The sequence below is a fragment of the Vidua macroura genome, chromosome 5 (genome assembly GCF_024509145.1).
Source record: "Vidua macroura isolate BioBank_ID:100142 chromosome 5, ASM2450914v1, whole genome shotgun sequence".
In the NCBI taxonomy this organism is placed as follows: Eukaryota; Metazoa; Chordata; class Aves; order Passeriformes; family Viduidae; genus Vidua; species Vidua macroura.
This window is the reverse complement of record NC_071575.1, coordinates 25,260,723-25,279,555: the sequence shown is the minus strand read 5'-3', so window position 1 is coordinate 25,279,555 and position 18,833 is coordinate 25,260,723. Positions and strand designations below refer to the sequence as shown.

Genomic DNA, 18,833 nt, shown 5'->3' with positions numbered 1-18,833 from the left:
ATTTGCATTAAATCCGTCGTGAAGGAGGATCGGATTTTCTCTCTTTGTCCCTGCTTCACAGAAGTACAACAACAAAAATGTGGTCTGAACATTTCTAAATTCTGCTGCTATCTAAAGACAAATTCCCTTCACTCCCTTCTCTATTTCCCCCCACCCCTGAAGCAGCAGTAGAACTGCTTTTCTCAGTCCCTATGATGCTGAATCAAGCTGACTGGTACCAAAGAGAGGGTCTGAGAACATCTACAAGAGAGACTTTGTGTCTTGGAGTCAAGACAGAGGGTGAGGAGTCCCTGCCAGGGGTTAAGAAAAGAGGCTGCTCTGATGAAACTGTTCAACAGGCTGAAGAGAGATATACCTGGTTCACACATTTCACTTCAGGCACACCTGTGCTGAGGTCACAGCTCCATCCTAGCACGTAACAAAGCACTGGGAATGGGAATCAACAGACAACAACAGGTCCTCACTCCAACACCAAATCACTGACAATGCTTGCCTGGAGGAGAGCTGACAAGAGCCAGCCAGAAGACTCCCCTTGACTAATCCTTGACAAACCATCTTCTGCATCCATACAGTTTTCCTGTGGGCCAACCTTACACTTGTCCCTGGTTTAATATATGAGTACTGACTGGAAGACACATTTGAGGTATGGATTGACTCTTTAGGTTAAAGTAATTCTGAAACCAAGAACCTGTATTCATTGACTGGAATGGAAATGTGGACATCCCCTCTTCTGGAAACAGTTCCAGAGAGAACAAACTGATAGAAGTGAAAGACTTTCTAAACTGTAACTGGCAAACTCTATTTTTGCAACACTTTATCATTATTTACAAACATACAATGGTTTTCAATGCAAGTAAACTCCAAGAGAGGAGTTAGAACATCATTTTTTCTTATCATCAGCAAGCCATTCTAAGAGCCATCTTTGTTTAGAATTAAGGGATGACTCTCATTCATTTAAATGAATGTAAGGAAATTCCTGTAGGTAAAATACTTCTCCTAGTAGTGTTACATGAGCCCAGTCTCTTACCTGTAGTATCTGGATTGAAGGTAAGTAGAACACACAGCCTTAGACACATGGCTAGCTGAACCAAAGTCTATGACCTTGACCCTATATGGCTGTCGGGATGGGTCTACCAGCATGATGTTCTCTGGTTTGAGATCAGCATGAATCAGTCCCAGGCTTTTCAGCTTCATTAGGGCAGTTGCTACCTGCTGGAGAATTGGTCGAATGTACTTAAGGGGCAAGGGACTGAATTTATTTTGTTTTAAGAAATCATAGAGGTTCTGCTCCAACATTTCAAATACCAAGCATGTGTGATTCTTGTGCTGGAAGCATTCATAAGCACGGACAAAGTTGTAGTCATCCGCGCTTTCCGTGCTCAACCGAGCCAGGATGCTCACTTCAATCTGGCCTTGCCGGGCATAAGAAGGGTGGTTTTTTAGGATCTTGATAGCCACAATCTCATTAGTGCCACGTTTCCAGCATTTGACTACTTGTCCGAAGGTTCCACGGCCAAGAAACTCTAACACTTCATATGTGTTGGTCATGGAACAGAGCACCTCATGTTGCACCAGCTGGTAATCCCCTTCACTGTTGGAGCCACTGTTTTTGGAAGTGGCCGTGGAGGTGGTGGCGGTGGCTACAGTGGCCCCACTGGCATTGTTCTGAATCATTGGTGGATGCTCCTCGATAATCTGCACGCTGCTTGTGTTCTCAATCTCCTCACTCTTGCGCTTAAGTCCACATTTTTGGTAGGTGTCCAGAAGGCTCACAGTGCTGCGACGCATCAGGTTGTGTGGCCCGCCCAGTGTTTGCCCAGACACTGCAACCACACCAGAAGTGCTGTTGGCAGATGTAACCACGATGTGCCCCGTGCTTGCTGGGAAGATGATGGTCTGCTCGTAAGGGATGCTCGGATTGGGGATCTGGAGGGAGGCGTTGACGGCTGCTGCGGCGGCTGCTTGGGAGGACTGCACGTTCTTGCCCTGGTTGTAGACTTTGCTGTGTGTGCCGTACCCAGTCATATCCCAGTTTGAACTCGGCTCCACTTTCAGTTTCTTCACGCTACAGAAGGCACTTGACTGAAGGGTATGAGGAGAGAAAACTTGCACATGCGAGGCCATACCTGCAATACAACATCAGAGTGAAACCACTGTGTCAAGATGCCTTCCCCAGCTTTTTTTCTTTTGCTCAGTGGCATGAAAGGGAAATGGGTTACAGTCTACCGATACATTACACACACATACAAAAAGCAAGTTCTTCCAGAAATATGTATTGCACACAAGTAAAATATTATGGTCTAAAATAAATGCTTACCCCAGATTGAACTATACTAACAACATTCAAGATTTCTGCTCTCTTGCTCTCCCCCTTTTCATTTTTAATAACAGGAATGTACATGTTATTTTTACCTCCTCTGCCTAAAGAGACTCCTATTCCCATTGTCTCTAGGAATATATCTAGCTCTCTGGAAGAACTCATGTCAAATACTGCAAAGTATTCTGATACAGAAGCTAAATCTCAAATCCTCAGGCTCATCCAATCCTAAGCAGTTTAGTGGATCTGACTTAAACCCTCCACTGTATGCCCATAAAACCACTGTGTAGCTTCTGGCCTGCACTGAGAGAAGATGGGACCAGGAGATGGTACACTGTGAGCAAATGGAGGTGCATAGATAAGATAAAGTTGAGGAGCCAGAACAGAAGAAGATGATGTTTCAGATTGCTTGCCAAATCTGTGAGTGGGAATTGTGCACAATGCTAGTCTGTGCTCAGGGACACTGGAGATGGGAGTTACACAACATGAGCTTCACTGTGTGCTCTCAGTGCTCTGAGATTTATAAAATTGTGTACATCTATTCTCACTCACAGTGACAATACCATCACCGGGAAGCAGATCCCCTGGAAATGAACAGCATTGTTTATGAAGCATCATACACATTAGCATGTGGCAAAATTAGCTCCTAATATAGCTTTATTTTTACAGGAAAGACAAAAACCTATTTTAATGCAAGCTTATTTGGTTTCAGAAGAGTTAATGATCTTCTAAATCTTTTTAAAAAAACCCAGACCACCAAAAAACAACCCCACAACCTCATAACCAAAGTGAAAATAATGCATCACTGAGACAGACTTACTGAAGGATTCTGAGTAATATTCCACTGAAACAGAAAATGTGCCTATTCAGAGAAAAAAGATGTGGTGCACGGAGAAGGGGACAGCTAAGTCCTGACTTGCTGCCAGCTTTCCCTGCCCAGCATAGGGATAGTACTGCTGGGGCAAACATTTTGTGAAGAACAGAAATCCATGGAGACTTCTGGGGAAGGAATCAGCACCCGGCAGGAGTTAGAGCAGAAAGGCACAGCCTCCTTCGCCCTCCTATCTGTCATCAGTGTTTCTTTTTAATAAACCAGAATGACTAGGGAAGAAAAAGACAATATGCTGAGCTGGCACCATTATTGAATTATTAAGCGCAAACATAACCTTGACTTGTTTTCAACTTAAAAAAAGTTAAAAGCTGAATGAATGCTTCAGTAACAAAACCACAACAAACTCTGCAGTGCACATGGACGACTTCTTCATGTGGAGACGTGACAGTATCTGACTTGGCCTCCTCACACTTCACTAGTCCACGTTCCTCTTCAAGAGGTTTTCTGGAGCTCATGTGTACACAGACACATTCACACACATGCATGCATAAACTTACTCATATAGAAAAATGTGAATGTCACTCCGCACTCACAAAGCTCCGTAGTCAAATTAACAGATCTAAACACACCCAGCACTCTTTTTCCACTTAATTCCCAGCAGCCCAAAGGCCAGGAGAGGCTCAGGAGAGGGGTGCTGTGGTGAGCCAAAACCTACCACAAGCAACTACTCAGACGTAACAGGCCAAGCAATGTCTCCACTTTGTTTCAACACCCCTGCCTTCACCCCTTCTGCAGTGATGAATTTCTGAGGACAGAGCAGATGCAGAAGAAAACCTCTTCAGGACACAGGGGGAAACCCTCACCTAGGGTTGAACATGGTACACAAAACCCCACTGGTCCCAGTCTAGCAATGAAGCCCTGCAAATCACAGCATGCTGCCCTCTGCAGACATGACCCCTGTCTCTAAGTGGATTTATGATTGTTTGCTGTTGTTCCTTTTAACTCCATTACCCCCTGCTCCCCCATCCTCCTGGGCAGCAATTTCCATGGTCCCTGCAACTGGATACTCAGACTCCTTGCTAGAAGGTACTAGAGACGTACTTTCTCTCCTCTCTCCTTTCCCCAGGGCAATGATGCTGTCACAAATGCATGTGGCGGGCAGCAAGCTCAGAGAACCACAGCAGTGCTACTCAACTTGTCATCCTGGACACAAAGATCGTGTGTGAGTGAGCCAAAACCGTGTTTGTTTTTCCACAGATTAAGAAGAATCACAGTGTTCCTTCTAGTACAGTACTGACCTGCCTGGAGAGAGGGGGTGGTTTGATGTATGTTTTCCCCCTGGACGCAAATAATATGGCAGATGTAATTGGTAACATATTGTGGACCTAGCAGAGGTGTAATTTATAGTTTTATGGCTTTCATTCCACGGTGTGCTTGAGCAATCTCTCTTCGTAGAAAATGAAAAGGGAAAAAAACGACTGACGCAGAACAAGAAGAGACGTTCTTCTTGCACTCTCCTCTAAAGATAACACCAAAAGACTGAGGCATAGCAAATTAAAGTCAAGGATGTGAAGCACAGCAGTTGCAACTTTCTCAGCGCCACTGTAAAAATCAGGATAATCACCACCATTAAGGGACAGGCTTTCAACTGGTGCAAACTGGCAGGGCTCCACTTGATATCAGCTGATGCTAAAAACAAGGTCAGCAGTCACTCAACATTGTCAATGTCAGATGGCTGCCTGTGCTCTTTGGTGAAACGAGTTGTTGTTAGGGACTGGTTTCCACATCAACAACCAGCCCCTTGCTGTCCCTGAAACACTGCTGGCAGCCTCAGCAGAGGACAGAAACATGGGATAAACACTGATTCACCCCAAAAATGGAGGGGATGAAGGAAGCAGTGCTTCTGTGGATAAAGCAAGGACTTTGGACTCTTCTGTTGCCAGTGCTGCCCTCCTCAGAGGTTACATCTCATCATAGAAAAGGTTTTTTCTTTTTCTCTGAAAAAAGAACTATGAAATCTTCTTCCTTACATCCAAAATTATTTTCTCATGTTTGAGGTTTCAAGGGCATGCATTGTAAGGAAAATAACTCAGTGAGTTTTTCAGCATAGTCTGATACCAAGAAATTGCAGGCTGATTGACAGCTTGGTGATGGGAAAAGGCGTCTTCTGCAGAAAAGTAATTTTTATTACAAATTTTCCTGTGCAGTTAATGCGAGAAAAACACAATCCTAAATTTCCTGAGGACACAATAAAACTGTGCTGGTGGCATGTTGTTTCTTTCAAAAAGGATTTTTGCTCCATGGCAATAGCAGGAATAGTAATAAATGTGAATAAAAGTTGGTTTTGTTACAGGAATCAAATTCCTCATTACAGCCTGTAATATGATTTACACCTTCAATGTTTTGATTACACAGGCTGACAACAGCTTGCCATAACGTCCACGAGGAAACAAGCCAGCAGTAATGGGGTGATCCACACCAACCAAGCCCAATGCACCAGTGTCTCCGAGGCAGTGGGAATGCCCCTGGGGAGCATTCTTGCTCCTGGGGTCTTGGAAAGACAGAGAGGCCATAAGCTGCGGAGGGATGGAAAAGGGGATGTTTCACTTGGGAAAAGTTCTCTTAAACCCCCATTCACAGGTCTGACAAGAAACCTCCTGTGCAAGGCTGGGCCTCTCATATCACTTCCCTTCTCTGCAGGAAGATCCTAGCAGTCACCTTTTTGCATTTTGCATGGAATGTCCAAGGCTGGCACCTGGCTTCTCATCTTTTTGCACTCTGCCAGGAGTGGAGGGAGTGAGGATACTTGGCATGAGCAGCTTTACCCACTGAGCATTCCTGCTCACCTGAAGCCCAGCTCAGCAGCCCCACCTACACCACCAAAAGCTTTGGCTGGGCTAAGCCAAGAGGCAGTTCCAACTGAGCTGGTCCCTGCCCTGGCATGGGTGCAAGGCAGGCCTCTATTAGCCAGCCAGGATGAAGCCAGGACACCACAACAGCTAAATACATGTCCTGAAGAGTATAAGTCTAAGTTTTATATCACCCCTGAGCATGGTGAATCTCTGGGCTGGGAGCAGAATCAGGGTTGGGCACCATGCGTTAAATAAAATTGTCAGTTCCTTTCTTTAATAATGAGTTTAGTGTAGTCATTTAAAGCTCTCACAAAACTGATAGTAACTGGATTTAATGGGGCCTTCCCTGTCCTTGATATGACTCACATAACTCCTCATAGCATCTACATGAGCTGAAGTAGGTAGGGTGCAGCCAGGGGACAGCGTTAAAACAGCTGGAATTACTTTTATTTAAAGACTTGAGGTTTTTTTGTTCCTGAGAACTCCTCCCACGTCAGCTTTCACTTAATAATAATTTAGCAGGTGCTATTTACAATTCAGATGGCCCTCTTCTGCATGCACACACAAATCACGCAGCCGCCTCACTTGTTCTTCTAACAGGTTTCAGGAAAGCAAATGAGGTAAAGTTCCTTATCCACCCACGTCACCCCAAAGGGCAAAAAATACACTTTGGGGACTAAAGAAGAAACAGTTTGAAAGTCTCTGATGTTTTCTTCTGGTTTACTCCCAGCACTTACTGCTGATTTTTAAGCGTGGCCTTTGAGGTGGCAAGAGACCAAGCCAGTGCCCTGTATTAAGAAGGAAGTCAGACCTTCTGCAGTACCTGCAGAGCTGCCACTGCTCTGTAACCAGAGGCTGCTTCCTGGCTGCTGCCAGAACGACAGTGCCTGCTTGAAAAATACTGTAGAAAGCACATGGTGTGTGTTCAGCATATAAATGATGCTCACAACACAATACTGAAATAAGTATCTTCAACTTCTCCCCAGAGAGGCGCAAGCCTGCAAACCCATATACACGCCCAAGCTGAGAAGGCAATGAAAAGAGGATCTGCCAGGTATGGCTAATGCATTGCACCTTCAAAATAGCCGTGTCTCAAGCACAGCACTCTTCTTCACAGTGGCCTCTGTGTGGCTCCTTTTGAGGCATTGTCCCCAGCACCACTGCACTCTCAGAACCTCCTGAAATTTTGTGTCCCTGGAGGCTATACAAATTCTTTCCCTTGTGCTACCAAATATTTGGAGACAACCTCAAAGCAGAGCTCAGACCTCAACAGCCTCAGCTCCTTCCTGTTCCTGGTGAGCCTAAGATGTCAAGGGGGCCTTCGTTCCAGGTGAAAATTTCCCTGCCTTCCTGTTCTGCTTTTCCTGTCCTGCTAGTAAAACCATCTTAGACTAATTAGTAGTTTTCTAAATGTAGTGCACAGCAGTTCCCAAAGATGTAAGATGTGACAGAGCACGTTTCCTGCACTGCTCCAGACCTGGATTCACATGGCTCCAACCTGCCATGTTTGATCCATGTCTTGTGGCCAAATGAAAAAGCAAGACCTCCCAATGCACAGAGTAACCATAAACAAAGACAAATGGACAAAGCTAAGCATCCATCTCCTTCCCTCTCATCCCCACCCAAAAAGCACATCCCTCCAGTGCCATGGCCAGGGCACTGTCATCATCATAACCTTCAAATCCCTTATCTCCCTGAAACCCCAACTGCCCTCCTATATATCCCTCTCCTGCATTTACAGCATCAACAACCCTGCCTCCTGTTTCATTCTGTACATCATTACTTTCCTTTATAAGTATGATGGAAATTATCAACCAGGACATACTTGGTACTCTTAAGCATGGAGGTGGTATAGGCAGTTACTCCCTATCACGGCCTGATCAGGTTATTTTGGCATGTGGCTCAGGATACTGCTGTTTTTCCTCACAAACAATCTTTATTCCCTTCCTCACTCTCCCTTTTAACTCCTTAAATCCAGGGCAAATTATCTGCTGGGTACTGAAAGCTTTCTTAGCTGTAATTTAGAAGCATTACAATTCTTATTCATCCTTTTGCAGTGGGCTCAGGGGCAGATGAACCTGAATAACAAGGAATAACAAGCTGTGGGCTCTTCTGACATATCCCTGGTTTTAGGCACATGAAGCAAAATCTCAGGGACAAATACATACATTTACATTTGAATACTTTATTACACCTCAGTGCAAGATTCTTTCAGGGTCACCTCCATCTCCCACTGGAATGAACTGCAGTAATGACAAGATATATTACAGATTTCCTCAGTTAATCACATGACTAGTTTATGTTTCACATTATAGTTAATTAACTATGCAACACCTGAGAACACAGGTTAAAATATACCTCACCAGGGGCTGCCCCGTCACTTCCCTGTAGATGCTACAGTAACTGGACCTGACACCAATTTCTAGGTCTTGGTGTGAGAAGGTCCAGCAGTCCAGTCCATGCTCCCCTGAACTGAAAGATAACCCCTAGATACCTTCTTATGGGAAAACTCAGCACAGTTGGAATAGTGCAAAACTTCTCTTCAGGATACCTCAGTGTTACTGCATGGGAAGCAAATGAAGACAGCAAGTGAATACAATTTAATAGTCTCCAGCCTCGACAAAACAGAGCTAGACCCCAGTAAGCAAACACCCTTCTCCATAACTGTCAAAGCTGACAGAAAGACTGTCACCTCTACAGAAATCATAAAATGAGACTGCAAGCACCCTACCAAGATGTCGAAGTGCTCTCTGGACATAAAGTGAGAAACCTAGGAGTCTGAGGTGCCCATGTCGGGTCTCTGGAGCTTGAGAAGGCAGATCATAGCCCTGCCAGAGGTACCTGACTGAGCAGCAGCCCTTCAAGCCAGAGAGGACTTCTGGAGTCCCAAGATCAAAATGAGGTGGTGAACAATAAAGATGGAGGCAGGGGCAGCACCTGAAAGCCTCCAAGGTCTGCATGAGTTTGTGAAGGAACTTCTGCACAATGTAAGCATAAAGACATTTTAGGAAAGTGGGTGTCAGTAAAATCAGGAAGAAGTTTTACAACCAAATGATCAGTACTCCCAAGATCCTCAGAGGAGAAGAAAGTCTGCTTGGGAGTCAGAGATGGGATGAGAAAGAAAGAAAAAGATGAAATAAGACAGGTGGGATTGACAGAAGCCCTGCTTTGAAGCTTTATCTTTGGAGGACACTGAAGGATGTCTAACAAATGCTATGCTGAAGAAATCCCTCGTTCAGATTTCTTGGAGAGAGGCCCAGCAGAGCTGAGGCAAGTGTGGAATGCTTGGCTGGGGCTGTGCTGCAGGCTGCTGGGGAACCCACGAGCAGCACCACATCTGTTTAAAGAGCTGAAGACTGCGGCAACACCCACATCACCACTTAAAATGAGGCATGACATGATGAGGCTCCTATAATGCCATGCTTGAATGAGTTCCTGAAGCACTGGGTACAGCCAGAGGAGATGGGGAAAGCAAGCTACCAAGGAATGTTTCCTCATCCTGAAATCTAAATGGAGCCAGATGAGTCCAAAAGCAGTTACTCACATCAATATGCCAGGTAGGACTGTTTGGCAACATCACAAGTGTTCTGGGCACCTTCCTCCTTCCCATCTGTCCTCCACCATCACAAAGTGGAACAAACAGTAACCACAGCATTTCTACAGCACCCAAAGCTCCCTCTGTAGAGCTAAACAAGACAGTCTCTGCAGTAAACATGAAACTGGCCATAGTTTGCCTTGTAGTCCAGCCTAATGTCTGGATCCTTACATTTAACCTCCAAACAGGTCTGTAAGGCAGGAGCCTCTAGATTCCAACAAGCTCCATCTCTGATTGCTACCTGCTAACAGAGTTACATCCTGAAAGCAGAACTGAAAGAAGGATGACCTTGGCATGGCTCTGCTTTCAAGGCAGCATGGCTCAAGTCACTGCTGTTCATCTTCCAAACAGGGGCTGACTACAGTACTCCATCCTACAGGGAAAAGAGAGTACTTTCTCAGCCTTCCTGACCCCAGACTTCACTGGCCATCCTACCTGGCCCTCCATTATTTTAGTTCCTGGGAAATGGTACCAAGGCCTCTCATAAAGGAACCAAAACGAATCACTTTTCCTTTGAGGCTCTGGTTGTGCCCCCCTCATGCACACAGCAGTGGCACATTTGTGTCTTCCCACAACTGCCTAGTGGAAAGGATATTTTGGCTTCTTCCACGATGGCTGTCTCTCCACCTGGATGACTTTCCACCTGTAAATATTAACTTTGTCATGTCAATGACTCCAACTGGCCTGCAAGAGTGATGAAACCACAGGGAATGCCTGGCACCTTGCATACCTTACTTGTTAGAAACAGTACTACTTGTGAAGGCAAGACATGGGCAAGGTTCACTGGAGTCTCTGGCTGAGCCTCTCACTCCCACAGGATTTTTTCCTAACTGTTTTATTTGCGAAGAGGCCACTGAATGACATTTAGCCCCTGCTTTGTTTACAAAATCTGAAACTCAGACCAAGCTCTAGCTGAGCTGAAAACATTGGTTTGCCTATTCACAAGGTCCCTTCCTTCACTGGATTTCCATCAGGATACAGACTTGTTGGAGAGAAATAAGCCCTGGTGAGGTCTGGATGAAATACACAGGATCTGGCCTGCAAAGGAAGATGAAGATGCAAGGAGAAAGGTGGAGAAGCTGGGCACAGGGCTCTGCCAAAACAGAAAATTGAGACAGATTGACCTGTTTTGTTGACCTCCTGACAGCCACATACCACCTTCAAGTAAGAATGACCAAACACAGGACCTACAGTACCCTCAAACATTGAAGGTGTGAGGTATTTTAGGAATTTTAGGAAGAGAAAGGATAGTGCAGGTTGATCACCTGACCTCCAGTTTACAGAGTTGCAACAATTCTGCAAATAACATGCCTTCCCATCATCACACCTGACCGGCACAAACAAAAGCCTTCAGTTCCTCAAGGAAACACCTTGAGCATTTTTCACCTTGTCTTCCAGACTTTAGGGCCAAGAAAAGATCCCCAAATTTACGGCCAAACAGTCAGAAACCTATTCTTGCTGTCACCTGTGGCTTTTGGCTTGCATTCCAAAGTAGGGTTATAAACCCAGAAATGCATGATGTGAAATGGGCTGTGAGCTGGGACCGGAACAGGCACAGTAGGACTGAGCCAGCTGGCCCAAAGCAAAAATCACCATGGAGACACAGGGTGCAGGATTGGGATGTGGACTCATTTCTCCCCAAAACACCTGTCTCTCTTGGTCCATTCACCTTTGAGACTGGTGAGCAGCTCTCATATGAGACACAGTTATAGGGAGCTGCTGCAGCCTCCATGAGAACACAGTGTGTTGAAAGGTTTATCTGTGGGAACCAATGATTCTGTTTGCTGTATTTGGGGTTGTACTGACCTCTGTCATACAAAACACACGGTCACACTCAGGCACACATAGACATGTAAACACTTGCACGGCCAGATGACCCATGAAGGCAATTAATCTGATAATCTCCAAAGGAAATGAGTGACGCTACCCCAAGCAATCCCACAGAAGTGCCTCTGGACACTTGCCTGCCCCACTGATGGCTGGCTTACTGGGGCTGGTGCACGCCTGATCTCCCACTGTCTTCACATCAACTTCATTTTTAAGCAAGGTCTAACAGGACAGAGGCCAGATCAGCATACAGAGAAGAGGCCTGTTTGGCCAATGAAGGACAGCCTAGGTGATGTACAAAGCTCTTGCTTACACAGAAAACCCCCCTGATTTAGGCATGAGGATAAACTACACGAAGGATTTCAGAGCCTTGAAGAGTAAACATCCAGCAGCTCAGGAAAGGCTATCAACTTGAGAAAGGAGGATATAAGGCCCTTGTGCGTGATGAAGAAACTCAGGGACAGCACTAACAGCCTACTCCCCCTCAAAGCTCTAGAAGAAAAGAAATCAGTCCAAGGGAAGTCATTAAGAGAAACAAAACAATAAAAATCTCCACATGTATCACCAGAACTCCCTGGCTACTATCGGTCTCTCCCCCAGGTTTCTCTTTTGCGCTGGATATTATTATTTATTGACATATGTATTTACTCAGCTCTGCAGTGCTTAACACCATGGCTGCTGGGCTTCTTGCACTGTCAAAATTAGAGCATGACAGGAGGGGAGTGAAGCTAAAAGTGGAGATCCAGTATGACACAGGCCAAATGCCTTCTGCACTGGGAACCCCACAGCCAGCCCTGTCCAGCTGGGACAATAAACACTTCCTTGGTGTAACTTTGCTCCAGATCACTCAGTGCTTTTGAGAGCTTGCACAGCGCCCTGCAGAAACCCAGGCACCAGAGCACACCTCAGGCCCTGTTCAAGTGCTGACCATGAGTTTCCTGCTGAAACCAAACCTGCAGAACCAAAAATCCACAGTAGAAAGGAGAGATGGCTGCAGATGACAAACCAGCTAAAGGGACTGTAAAGCCTTCTTCTCATTCCTGATGCTACATTTAAGAACTGACGTGTCACTTTGTGCTTCCAGCAGCATGCAGCCACTTGCCCAACCTCTTCAGAAGCATCTTTTTGGCACTACTACAACTGTTTTGCAGCCATGTGCTTTCAACTCAGAACATTCAATTCTTTCCTTTTCCTACGCAATGAAATGAAAGGATTCAGCTTAGATGCAGTGGGACAATGAGTTCAGAATCACCAATGTGTCGGTGATGTTGCAGCCAAGCTGTCCACAGTCACACTTATGGGTTTTGACTAACGACGTAAGGGAAGTCTAGCCAAAGTGAATAATGGGGGAAAGAAGAGTTTCTGGGAAAATAGGCTGTGTATGATTTTCTCACAAGGAGCAAATATACCACTGTTCCCACAGGTTCCAGGAAAAAAAAAAAAAACAGATTAGTAACAACTTGTGGTGAAATCACAAGAGCCTTCAGGAGGTCCAGGAGAACACTGGGCATCTTAGCTTTGCCATAGTCATGACTAGGGGGTAAAATGGCCTGTGGTGGGCCTATGGCTTTTGTTAGAAAAATTGTGACACTCCCAGCAAATGAGAGGGGGAAACTGCCATTAAAAATAAAAAAAAGAAAAAGAAAAAAGAAAACAGCCAGGGGAATTTAGTACTAAAAAGTCCCGTGAACTTTCATCAGACCTTATGTACTCAAAACTCATTAAAAGTTTTCCAACATCCATATGGATGAGAAGTAAGAAGAGACTGAAAACTAGATTCAGCAGAAGCACAATAACTGTGGAAAGAGTTTCAGTGGGAAGCAGCAAGTTTACACGTGGTATAAATGCCCAATTAATTCCATGTTTGCAGTACTCCTTTGTGGACACAGTCCTTGGTTTTGGTCATTTTTCATATCTGAAAATAGTCCCACTTCCCTCTTTAGTCCTTCCTGGGCTCATGGGAGACTAAAATGAGTCACCAGAGGATCAGCTGAGTCATCCAGCCAAAACTTGGAAAGCAATACAAAATGCGTGGTCATCACATCCTCAACTAAAATGTGGATGACAGCAGCACCCCTAGCAACCCACCATGCATTAGGCAGAAAGGGTTGGAGACCAGTGACACTACGAGCTGTTACTCTGAGCCAGGCAGAAGAATGCATTAAATGAAACCAGGACAATGCAAACAAGAGCTGACAAACATGACCAGAATGCAGCCCATTGGAAAAGGAGCTGGGGGTGCTGGTTGACTGGCAGCTGAACATGAGCCAGCAGTGGCTCCAGGTGGCCAAGAAGGCCAGTGGCATCCAGATCAGAAACAGTGTGGCCAGCAGGATCAGGGCAGTGACTGTCCCTTGGTGTTTGGCACTGGGGAGGGTGCACCTCAAATCCTGTGTTCAGTTCTGGGACCATCACTACAAGAAAGACACTGAGGTGCAGCATATCCATAGAAGGGCAATGGAGTTGGTGAAGGGTCTAGAGAGTAAGTCCTATGGAGACCAGCTGAGAGAGCTGGGGTTGTTTAGTCTGGAGAAGAGGAGGCTCAGGGGGAACCTCATTACTCACTACAACTACCTGAAAGGAAATTGTAGCACATTAGCAGGGGGTTGGTCTCTTCTCCCAGTCAACCAGCAACAGGACAAGAAAATGGCCTCAAGTTGTGCCAGGGCATGTTTTCCCTGAAAGGGTGGTTAAGCATTAGAATGGGCTGCCCAGGCAAGTGGTGGAGTCACAATCCCTAAAAGCATTCAGGAAACTACTGCAATGGCACTCAGTGCTATGGTTTAGTTGGCATGGTGGTATCCAGTCACAGGCTGGATTCGAGGATCTTAGATGTCTTTTTCAGCCTTAATGATTCTATGGTCACTGGTCCTGCACCTGACACAAAGCCCAAAGCCAGTTTCCCCATTCCAGAGGCATTAAGAAAAAGGGATGGCCATCTCCATCTTCCAGATCATGAGCTATTCCTAGCCCAGTTTCCAACTTCTATGAACCAAAGTTCCAATTCATTCAATTCCTCTAGCATATCATCAAATCTTAACAAGACCTATTTCGATATGCAATCTCCCTGACAACCAAATAACTGTGACCTTTTAAAAACACAGGTCCATATTTCATTTTTATGTCTATTATCTGCAGAACAAAAAGGAGTGGGGCAGTTTCTTTTGGGCAGAGAAAATGTATTTACCAAGCAGGTTTTTTATGGTGATTACAAAAGTTACACAATCAAATTCAGGACAGTTGTTCTCTTTGTGCTGTCATGGAAAAACAACCCCAGTTCACAAGGGCTGGGTTGCACTGCACAGCTGCTCAGGGAATCCTGCTCCTGCACAGCTCGCTGTCACCCTGCAGAGCTCATGCTACAAGCCACAGCTGAGCCAAGCATGGAGGACCCTGAAGCACCAGGGGGTTACAAGAACAGCACAAGTAGCACATCAATAGTACAGGTCCCCCTGTGGCTCACCCAGAAAATCCACTGGCTGGAGGCTCCCAGTAACACTTCTTTCACCTGGTCAAGCACCAGCAAATGGTGCTCAGGGACTACATGCGAAATGGCACCAAACAGGTTTTCATGAAACTGCTCAAAATTTCCCAACTAATGATGTCACTCCTGTTTTGTCTTGATTCTTCCCACCAGCTCATCCCTGGGTTTCAGCAAGGCCACAATGTATTCAACTCGCTGTGCCTCTTTTTCCAGCCCTCTGCACTTTCACTCCGATTTCCTTTGCCAAAAAAATAAAAACCACTTTCAAAAAAAAGGAAAAAGAAGAGCTGAAAGGTTCAGGTGGGCATCAGTGGATGATGAACTCCACAAGACAGAGTAACGCTTGACATAAGCAGGCATAACTGGTATAAACTGGTGTAAAAAACAAGTTTAAGTGAAACTCAGGTAAAAAGATACAGAAGCTATTAAAGTACCTAAAATCCATGGGGTTTTGATCCCAGAGTTATAAGAACCTGGTATTATTTAGTCTTTTAAAGGCTCACTAGTAGAGACTCTGAGCTGTTGAAATGTTAACTTATTCCATGCTCTGCAGAGACAGAAAATAAATGTGAAACTGGATCCTGACAGCACCATTAAATCCCAAAATTGACCCTCCTGCTTTCTGCTCTGACTGCTCCAAAGAACATGCTATTCCTGGAGGAGTTTTAAAAAATAAAGCCCAACCAAGTGTTCTCACGTCCTCTCCACTTCCCAAAGCTAAGGCAAGGAGCTCGCTCGAGTGGCCCTCCCACACACATCACCCTCTGGGTCCTGGCACTTGCAAAGAGATCTGCCCTGGCCCCACGGGCTGGCCTGGCACCAAGCACGAGCAGAGCAGCAACCGCAGCGCGCAGCTCAGCATGCTCGAGCTACAATAAACCTGTCAGACTGCGCGAGACATGAATCATATGGACTGCCACAACAGCAACCCAGTGTGTGCTAAAACAAACAAACAAACAAACAAACCAACCTAAGACATCTCAAAACACAGATGTAGGTAAAAGGCACTCTCCTGAGGCTGTCAGTGAAGTTATACTACAAGGCTTCCTGGAAAAATATACTCTCTCCTGACTTGTGACAACTCAGAAATGCTTCAGCAGAGCTGTAGTAGGGAGCCACAGGAAAGTAGAACCAACAGGACTCACTAGGAAACTGGAGTCTGACCAAGCAAATGCCTGGGTTTCCCAGGATGCTAGAAGTGAGAGAAAACACCTGTAGCAAAAGCTCATCGGTCACCAAGGGATGTGGCTACAGAGGTTGCTCAGGGTCTTTTGGAAAACACATCTCCAAGTGCACTTAGTCAGCTGGAGGTGCTGCTTCTCTCACACTGGCCGGAAAGTTATGCAGGAGAAACAAGAGCATCTTTTCCTGCTTAAGGTTTTCCTGTCGTCCTTGGTACAGCCATGAAACTGAAGCATGGAAATAATGCTACAACTGCATCGGAGGGACTTGCATGCTGCCTCTGCCCTTCAGGGCAGCCTTGGCAGTGGATGACTGCTCTATCCATACTTGTGGGCCATCAGGGCATACCATTTCATACCATGAACCTGTGACTACACTTCGGATGTACATGTATTTTTCACTTGTATCACTGCAATACAGTCAGTGAGTATAGTGACCATTTCTCCATCCTGTTTTCCTCCCTGCTATTTAATGATCTTGAGGTGTCGCCTCTTAAGCCACAATCCTCCAAAAACTTGCAGACACCACTCACCTTCCAACCACCAACTGCAAGGCTCTGAACCATGAGATTAATTAGGCAGACAAAAGCACAGGGGGAAGGTTTATGGCCAGTCTGTTTGCTTTTCCTGGCCGATTCAGTCAGAGACTTCAGCTTTTCCAGGTGACAAGTGTCTTTCAAGACAGTGTCTGCATCACAAAATATTCTATAAAATCTTTATGTAACTGTTCCCCTAGGACTGCTGGCTAGACCCTCACACTACTGCCACATGTGCCTGTGTCTGAGTTTAAGCACATGAATTGTCTGAACTGACTTCATCAGGACAACTCACGCACTGAAAGCCCACTTCATGTGTAAACTTTAGCAAGAACAGTGCATTAATCATCTGCCCTTGGGTTTTGAAAGGGAATTTGTGTGGGAAAAAAAGCAAAAAAACCTCCATATAACTTGTGGATACAATGCAGGTATCCAAGTGATGCATTAATCTAAATTAAACCACTCTCCTGCACTCTCCCTTTTAGAAAAGCAAGTTCTTCTCAACAAATGTATAATCCGTAGTTAACTGCTGTTAACTGATTTCAAAAGAAATCCTGTGGAAGGTGAAGTTTCCAGTACCTGTGCCCACTCTACAAGCAGCACACTCAGAAAATCTACATTTGGTTTTCTTGCATATTTTTCCTTCCCTTCCTTCTCCATGATTAGCAATATGCATAGAAAAACATTCTCTCTGCTCTTGACAGAGTGGCTGCTGCTGCTGCTGCTGCACATTCTCCACCTGGAGTGAAAATTCTCCGTTGTCACGGCAGCCAACAGTGATGTCACAGACTGAGTATTGTGACTTCAGCTGGAAAAGGAGCAGTGGGAGCAGATGAACTCTGAAAACAAAGATATTGTTTTGGTGTAAACAGCTTTCAAGGAAAAGAGGGGGAAAAAAAGAAGGAAGTATATATAAACATCTGACAATTACAGTTTTCTCAAAGAAGTATAAATATATGAAAAATAGAGTTCTCTCTAGGCAAATATCTCGAAGGTCCAATTAGGTACTGAAAGAATTGTCATTTTGTTTCTGTTCCGTTAAGAAATTAGACCCTTTTAGGTTTTGAAATACATGTTTTCTATTCTTTTCTTTTCTTTTCTTACTTTTGTTTTTAAAACCTACTTGTCTGGTCATTGTCCCAGAATAAGCAATCAGCATTACTGTGTAAAGAAATAAGTCTCAGGAAATAGGCAACTTGCAAATACTGCTGTCTGTCTTGACAAACCTTTCTGAAAAGGTTTGCAGAAGAAACCTTGCAGAAGAAGGGGGAAATACTGGTAGGACTTCAGTCACCACCTTCTCAGGGGACATCACAAATAATAAGCAGTTCCCTCCCCAAAGTACCCTAATGATATCCTAGTTTTACAAAAAATTATGCTTGAATGTTTTTTTTTGAATTATAAACTTGCCATGCACAGTCAAAATTAAAAAGAAATATGGGGCATTTTAAAGAGAAATTCCACAGGGAAAAGCAACTGTGAAATAGCCAAACATCAATTATGAAAACCATATCAAGAAGAGGCTCTTATGCACAGGCTGAAGGGTTTAGGGATTTCAAGAAAATGTGCATCCTAGTTTGACTCATAATGTAGGCAGAGAATGAGCAACTTTCCTCAACTTAAAAACAGCTCAGTGAGTATGTAACCCTTTAAAGTCACGGTATCTATAGAACTTTCTTGTATCTCAGAGCTCCCAGCTGATGGCAATCTTTGCTCTCCATGCCCAACTCCTCCACAGGATTGGAGTGACAGGCTGACTTCCATCCTAAATTAGTGCAGAAGAAACAGCTGATACTACTGTGGCATGGGCAAACTTCTGAGGTGTGCACCACAGGCACCCCAGAACTTGCTCATTGAGGCCATTATCACTATCCCAACTGCAACCCTTCAACCAGAGCCTTCTCCTCCCCTGCTGCTGCTCATCATACAACTCAACAGCCTGTGGGCAGCACTGCTTCCTTCTACCTGAGCAGAGAACACAAATGGAAGGAAAGCAAAATGTAACAAAGTGAACAAAGGCAGAGAGATTTGGGGTTGATTCTGATTGTAAGTCAGGTCTGGATCATTTTCCCAAGCTTAAAAATTATGGTCTCATGAGTGTACCATCTGGGACTTCCACAGGGCAGGATCTGGGAGAGGGAGCAACCAGAGCTAGGAGTACCCAGAGTAAAGTCAGGAAACGCCTTCTCACAAGACCCAAAGAAAAAGC

General features: G+C 45.0%; 1 protein-coding gene and 1 long non-coding RNA gene across 2 annotated transcripts in view; one reads left to right on the top strand and one right to left on the bottom strand.

Annotated features, from left to right (window-relative positions):
* HIPK2 (homeodomain interacting protein kinase 2) overlaps window positions 1-18,833 on the bottom strand; it is a 128,180-nt gene that overhangs the window by 84,046 nt on the left and 25,301 nt on the right. The window contains exon 2 of the mRNA XM_053977577.1: window positions 1,028-2,126. Within this exon, the coding sequence (XP_053833552.1) occupies window positions 1,028-2,126 (1,099 nt within the window). The remainder of the gene's footprint in view (window positions 1-1,027; window positions 2,127-18,833) is intronic.
* LOC128807304 (uncharacterized) lies at window positions 511-4,722 on the top strand. Its single transcript, XR_008437112.1, has 2 exons — window positions 511-643; window positions 4,276-4,722. It is a non-coding gene; the product is annotated as an uncharacterized LOC128807304 (long non-coding RNA).